Here is a 7779-nt window from a genome sequence, read left to right on the forward strand (position 1 = left end):
GTGGGAATGAGGTTGTGTTGGCGGCATCGGAGGTTGAAACGTAGATGGTTCCTGTAGTCTGCGATTTTCCTTGCAGTCCTTTCGCATTCCCGCACCACACTAAGGATGTCCTTCCCATAGTGTTCGGCAAGATGTCTGTGTAGGTTCTCATTCATCCAGGTCATCGTAGATCGAAGCGAAGTAAAATCTGGTCAACTGGACGTAAGTTTATCTTGAAGACGTTCAAGATTCATTCATTCGTTCAAGACGTTCAAGAGTTCAGCTGAAAGACCCATGTGGAACGGCTGATGCCAGCACAGCCCATTAGCATCTGAGTGGTCGGTGAAACTCCCTAACGACCACCCCTGAAACTCCCTGACACCAGCTCTCAGTCAGATCTGCTACCTCCCATCCAGGTGAGGTGACCTGATTCAGTCTGATGAGCGGCTTTATGTTTGTTTCCTATTTTTGCTTATTATATAGAATGGAATAATGTTTGAATTGAATTGAATCAAATTGTTGGTATGATTTCCATTTATATGCAACCAAACCTACACACACACAAATACACACACACACACACACACACACACACACACACACACACACACACACACACACGGGTTGATAGTCTTTTAATGAATACAACAGACCAAATATGTCAGCCAAAAAAGGGTTTTATGAACATCTGAGCAATACGATTCAAATTTTTTTCATATCATCACTGGACCAGTTGAAGCAATGACGAGGGCAGCAGCACTTTGTACAAAGCCTGAAGATGCATCGTAGTCAGCAGGTGATTGAAACAGAAGAGTCCAGACTAGAAGGTGATAGGTTGACAGGGGGTCAGGAGTGGGCAGATCAGGGCGTCCTAGTCCATGAACCCTCCGTACCGTTTCTGAGGCTCACTGCCATTCTCCCATGCACGTTTCAAGACTCCTCCAGTCTTGCTGCTCTCCACCAGCCACTCAGGCCTGCCTACCCGTCTCATGAAGCCTCCATATCGCTTTTTCAGGCCCCGGCCCAACACTGCCTCCAGCAGATCACCCTGCACCGGCCCTCCTTCCGCTCGACGCATGAAACCTCCGTACCTCTTCACTGCCTCACCTGCTGGACTTTCCCCCTCACCACCAAGCTCAGCCGCTGTATTGAGGAGCTTTAGGATCTCCAGGCGAACATTTTCTTCCTCATCCTGGTTTCCAGCATCTGATGGGGAGCGCCGTAACATGAAACCACCGTAGCGCTTCATGAAGCCTCCATACTTCTTAGCGAGCTGGTACTCTGGTGACATTGCACCTTCGTCAGCCATGACAGTGCTGGCTGTTTCCTGTTCTAGCTGTGGACCAGGGTCCTCATCCAAAGGAATGTGGTTTTGCTCCTCCACTAGGATGTCTTGGCAGAGGTGAAGTTTCTGACTATCCAGTCCACCATCGCACTCCAGAGAGCAAGTCTGCCAACAACCAACACAAATATCATACAGTTTTTATCAGGATGGTCTCCTCATAATTGAACACACACACACACACACACACACACACACACACACACACACACACACACACACACACACACACACAGGCTATGTATGTTCATAAATGAATTAAATCTGAAAACATTTCACACTGTACGTAAATTGGAGAATGATCTAGCGTGTCTGCTGGTCCAGCAGCATCCAGCACTGCAGCACCAGATCATTAGTCTTATATCTCCTGGCAACAAGTCTGATTCTAAAAGTCCAGGAAGCTTTTCACCGCTGCTGGAGTCATGCTGTTGTCAAAAATGATTCCCCCAATGTTTCACAATTGTTCAACTTCTGAGGGAAAAGATAAGCCTCAGAATTGTTGATACAGAATTTTTCATGTTTGAACAGAGGCAGTAGTTTGTGTAGTTATTTTTTGTAGCATCTTTGTGCTAAGCTAGGGTTACCACCTAGGATAACCACCTCACCAACTTGGCGAACCACCTAGTCTAACCACTTCAGGTAACCACCAACCACCTTAGGCCAATGACCTGACCATCTTGGGTAACCGCCTTCGGTAACCACCTACACTAACCATGTAACCACCTAGGCTAACCATGTAACCACCTAGGCTAACCATGTAACCACCTACACTAATAATGTACCTAGGATGACCACCTAAATCCTGTGCGATGATTGTTGTTGGCCTCTATGTTAAAGCCACTGATGGATCTCATATTGGTGACAATCACTGGTGTTACTTCTGTCTTCATACTCACATTTATTTCTATTTCATTTCTATTCCTGGGAACTGGAACTTTGCCTTCTGCTCTGTCACCTTCACAAAGACTCAGAATTGATGAGGATGATTCTACTTCCTCTTTAAATCTTTCTGCCAGTTATTTTAAGACCCCAGAATATTGTGAGCTATGACAATTTATAAGCACAATAAGTAAAGAACAGAGCCTCTAATTTCATTATAAAAATCAATTGTGTTCGTCCATTCTTTTTTAAGTCAATGCTTGGATGATACTTGTTTGCATCAAAAACTCACTTTCAGACAAAAAGCTGAGAAAAATGCATTTTTGGAAGTGATTATTTTAAGCAGATAACTGAATTGCTGTTTGTAATGATTTTATTTGTTTACCTCACTCCTACGTGTTACCATGATTTTTACTACAAAAGGATAAACAATAATTAGTCTGGTGGAGCATCACCACATCCATCCATGTCTGCATAGGCAAACATGGTTCCTTATCTGAGCTCCTTCTACAGCTTCCATGAAGTAAGTTTCTTCCATCTCTGATTATGTGACATTCTCACATGTACTGCTCTCCTGTTGGTGTCTGTCTCTCAGCTCTCCGTGTGTCAGCCGCTGAACATTGGCTTCTCCAACACTCGTTTGGTGCATTTGCCCCCTCATCTTCCCTCCGTGGCGTTTCTGAGGGTCTGCTGCTCACCCTGAGGTTTCTCCCATTTTTCCCTGTTAAAGGTTTTCTATGGAGTTTCTCCTCAGTGGATGTGAGGCTCTGAGGGCAGAGGATGTTGTTATGATGCCATGAAGCCTGGAGACAAACTGGTGGTGAAAACAGGCTACAAAGAAAACTGCCCTGCCTTCCCTTCTTAATTATGAGGTAGCACGTGAGAGGTGCCAGCTTTGCCACGAGTGAGCTAACAATCTGTTAGCCAGTTTGAGTTTGCTTGTGGTACTCTTGGTGGTACTGCAACACATACAAACGCTGCACGCATGCACACTACGTTGCTCTTGGCTGAGTACTTTAGATCATGATGTCAAAGTCTGTCAGTTGCAGTTGTGTTTTATGGTGTAAAGCCATCTGCAACACACTCAGCAAAAAATGTTTTAATGGAAATTGATTTTCTTCACATTGGACTGAAAATTTTTGAGCGTGTATTGCACCCCGAACACCCCCCCCCCCCCCCCCCCGGCCATGTCGAAACATGGCGATTAAGCTTGTTGAAGTGTATCTGGTTTTTCCCCCACTGGTAGGATGTGGTTTGATAAAACAGCAGGAAACGACCGTTGAAGGAATAACAGCCGACAGAGGAGAGATTCACAGACGTCTGGGGAGAGACAGCAGCTGCTCTCATCCTCCACATCCCTCACTCTCTCTCTTAATAACCTATAAAAACACACTTTGCACCTTCAACCATCTGTCCCACCCATCTCTCCTGATGCAGCACTCCTGCCATCCCTCCCCCATGGGGGGGGGGGGGGGTCATATTTAATGTCACTTATTTGAAGCATCAGAAATTCCTCTTTGATGGCGCGGAGACGATTTTCCTGCTGAGCTTTCACTGCTGCTGGCTTATGAAGACAGAATTAATGAAGAGGAAAATTGAATTGAGGACATATTGGCACCTGAGGGGTTTGTGGGGGTGGGGGCACCACCCTCTAGTGGTCATGATGATACGGGAGCACACGGGTGTGAAGAGTGGACGATGAAGACTTTATTTACTAATAACAAATAATTACTACGAGTGTTACTATTTAGTCTTAGTATTCTGCTTGCTGATAGTGACACATTATTATTTACCATGTAGAGCGACAATTGGGAGTAGAACACATGACAAACATACTTATCTCAATTTGTTCTTAGCGTGACAAACATGGTGAATAATGACTCCAGCAGCAGTGAGGACGGGAAGAGCAGAATAAAGTGTGAAGAGAGCAAAAGAGGAGTGGGGTTGTTCTACACGGATACACAAACACTGAAGTCAAACACGGATACGCAATGAATATATAAACATGGATTCACAAACAAAGGTACACAAACATGGCTGCAAAAACACAATTACACTAACACAGATAGGCGAACACGTATGAACTAACACAGGTACACTGACACTGATACATATAAACTAACCCAGGCTAACACAGATGGACACACTAACACACGGCGCACTGCCATCCAATGTCTGCGGTGTGAGTGAGACCAGCAAAAGGTGACAGGCGACAACATAAATTAAGAGATGAGAACAAAGGAAAATATCTTGGAATCACGTCATCCTGGCTTCATTGACCCTCGATCAGCAATGTGTAATAAAAATATTCCTGATAAAATACAGTTTTCATCAAAAAAATATTAAAGTATAACACTTTATGCCAAATTGACATACTTTTCTTTAATTTCCCGATACGCAATGGCACATAACATAAAAAAGGTATGGTGGGGGACCCCATGAAAAGGCTCCAATATTATTGAAAAAACAGGTAATCACTGAACAGAAATTTCCAAACAAAAACAATAATGGAGCTGGGAACTTCTTGATGAAAATCACATGACAAGAATCGTGTGGTTGAAAATCCCCTGACGTTCATGTTCTGGGGTGAAAACTGACTGCACAAAGAGGAGAGGAAACGAGGAGATGAATAAAAGAACATTTATGGAGGTTTTTGAAGTTTAAAAAGAAAAACAGAGAAATATAAAGAAGACATGATAAAGAGAGATACTGAGGTAATGTGGCATGTCAAGATCTGTGTTTAGGCAAATAGTCAATATAAATATATGAAATGCATGAAGTGACGCAGGTATCAGAATGAGTTAGTTCCGATTGGACCGAGGAGTTCAGACAGCTGACTACTATGTTGTCATAGCAACACGAATTACTGATTAATCATACACAAAACTATAGCCAGAAGTTGTGAGTGTGGTGCAGTGACATTACCATGGAGGAGAGACCGGACTGTTGTCCCAGCAGGCGGTACACACACAGGGCGCACTCCTTCCCACAGTCAGTGGCAGCCACCAGTGACACGCACGCACTCAGAATCAGAACCCACATGCAGACGCCGTGCGCGGGGGCAGCCATGGACTAAAGGAAAAAGCAGAAGACAGGGGAACTGTCACATCATCATTTACAACTGTGGAATCAAAAAACTCAACTGATACAACGGCAAGATGTTTCCAGAGCTGTAATGCACGATTACGATTTCCACTTCCACCCGTCCTGGTCCTTCAGCAGCTGCTGGCGGCTGCCTCCTATAAATCAGAGCTTTTCAAACTTTTCGTGCTTGGACCCCGCATGGACCCCCTGCTCCGGACCCTTCTGAGGGGACCAACGCACCCTGGAACATTTAAACACTAGAAATCTCATCCAGCGTCACTGTCGTCAACGTAAACATGTCGAGAACAATAAGTTCATGTTGAATTTTCGATTTGCCTGTCGTCACCTTTTGATTATTCTTATTATTGTGACGCCTCTCGTCACGTTTCTGAGGTAATGCGCCTCAACACTTTGACTTTTATTTGTTATCGTCTGAAACAAAGGAAAATCAGTCGTCGCACCTTTACAGCACAGTAAAAACAAATTATATCTTTATTTAAAATAAGAGAATTAATCTTTCCCAGTGATTAAAGTGAAATCATGTCCAGAGTTTACGTGCGTAAACACTTTCCATTACCTGACGTTGCTGAGGCGCTGCCACTGACCAACATGCTGCCATGTGTACTTAGGACAGTTGAAGTCGTACTTAGTAGGGTATTGTATGAATTCATCGCTTACCTCTGTATGATAGCCGATGTTCAGCCTCCCCTGCTTCTGCGAGAGCCCACCACAGTACCGCTGGCGTGAGCCCTTCCTTCCAATATATTTGCACTCGGTCCCCGCGTTGCCGCGGTGGGCAGAGCGTCCCGGGTCCAGCCAATCAGGGTGTGTGTGCACGCACGCACGCACGCACCCACACACACGGAGCGAGAGAACGAGAGAGATAAAGAGAGAGAGAGAGAGAATCCTGTCTTCCAACAGAAGGCGTAGAGGAGCGGAGCCCGCGTGCAGCGCTGACACTGTGAGAGTTATTGAAGCAGTTTGTCTGTCTTACGTCACTGGCGATGATGGGGTTGATTGTTATCAGAGGTGGGACATCAGTGACCCTTCTTGTGATGATGTCATTCTGCAGAAAAATCAGGCAGACGAACGTGTTTACGTGGTGGATCTGTGCCGACAAGTTAAGAAATCACTCGGAACAGAAGCAGATATTCACTGAATCCAAACACAAAAAGAAGAGAATTGATAGTTGCAACACTGCTTAATGCTGTCAGATTTTCATGCCAGCAGATCAGCTAAATGGAAGCAAAGACACCCCCCCACACACACACATCCCTGGAGGTATCTTCAGTACTCCAACTTGTTGTTGCGGCAGGTGCACATCTGGGGACGGATGTGTGACATCATGTCACTGGAGGAGCCTGACTTCAGGAACGAGCTGAGCGAGCAGCCACATCGTCTAGCTCCTCCTGGGGATCCACACGCCTTACGAGGCATCCTTCCAGAGCACTGTGGATCTGGACAAGGAATCCATCACAGGGAATTTCTAGAATCAGGTGGTTGAACCCTTCGGCATTCAGCAGTGTGAGCCCAAAGACAGATCTGTATGGAGAACCACTCCAGGAGATGCAGGTGCTTCAGGGTTCAGATCCATAACACAGAAGAAGCCACTCTTGTATGGAACAGGACCCACAATACTGCTTGAGCAGTGAGTCATGGTTACAATTTATAACACAACAAAAACCAGAGGTGCAGTTTTTGAGGTAATTGTACAAAACCATCACAGCAAATACAGACAAACACCATAACACTGACAGTACTTAGTATTTATCAATGCCACGAATATGAAATAAACTCAAGTGTGAATCCAAGAATCATTTGAATGAATCATTTTTAAAATCGTTCAAATTTCCCCAGTGGGAGTCAATAAAGTTTATGTGAATCAAGATCAGAGAGCAGTGATCAGCACCACGGCGGCCATGACACTTGGAAACTGCTGCTTGCTTGGCGCTTCTGGAGTGGAATGGAAGATGCGAATGTGTTATTGTTGTCTTCGTGATAGTAACTGAGCATATAACCAAGTTCACGATGTAAATCATGTATTGTCAAGCAAAGGTAATTGTTTACAGTTACATGAATAGAATTATGCAGAAATATCATTTCTAAATAAATATTGATGTCAGTCCAATCAGTTCAGTTAATACATTTACATCAAAATTGATTTTAATTATTTACATTCACGCACAATATGGGGACAATAAACAGAACTCCAAAACAGAGCAATAAACGAACCTAAGCATAATGTAAATGCCGAACAGCAGTTCACAGTACCCACCCTTTTTGGTAGAGAGACTGAACGGCCCCTTGCTCTACCAGAGGACTGAGAGCCTGGTCCGTGTTGCCGGCAGTAAGTCGGACTTGCTCCCGGTGAGGGTTGGATCCAGGACGTACAGGAGGGATTATATCTCTTGGCTGGCCTGGGAACCCTGGGAGCACTGGTGGACATGGCTGGGGAGGGGACAGCCTGCGCTTCCTTGCTGAGGCTGCTGCCACCG

General features: G+C 44.9%; 1 protein-coding gene across 1 annotated transcript; it reads right to left on the minus strand.

Moving 5' to 3' along the window:
• Positions 1–608: 608 nt before the first annotated feature.
• On the minus strand, positions 609–6299 carry LOC147261185 (proenkephalin-A-like). Its single transcript, XM_086204855.1, has 3 exons — positions 5963–6299; positions 5126–5272; positions 609–1429 (listed from the first exon to the last, which is right to left on the minus strand). Exons 2-3 carry the CDS (start codon positions 5267–5269, stop codon positions 851–853), a joined length of 723 nt encoding a protein of 240 aa, XP_086060981.1. The 5' UTR covers positions 5270–5272; positions 5963–6299; the 3' UTR covers positions 609–850.
• Positions 6300–7779: the final 1480 nt, after the last annotated feature.

Source organism: Aulostomus chinensis, chromosome 5 (assembly GCF_037954235.1).
Source record: "Aulostomus chinensis isolate RoL2024-O1b breed Wild chromosome 5, RoL_Achi_v1.0, whole genome shotgun sequence".
In the NCBI taxonomy this organism is placed as follows: domain Eukaryota; kingdom Metazoa; phylum Chordata; class Actinopteri; order Syngnathiformes; family Aulostomidae; genus Aulostomus; species Aulostomus chinensis.

What these genes read in the sequence shown, in the direction of transcription:
- LOC147261185 (XM_086204855.1), bottom strand. Translation starts at nt 5,269, where the DNA reads ATGGCTGCCCCCGCGCACGGCGTCTGCATGTGGGTTCTGATTCTGAGT. An exon ending in AGTCCGGTCTCTCCTCCATG is followed by an intron (nt 1,430 to 5,125) that starts GTAATGTCACTG and finishes GGTTGTTGGCAG; the next exon opens with ACTTGCTCTCTGGAGTGCGA.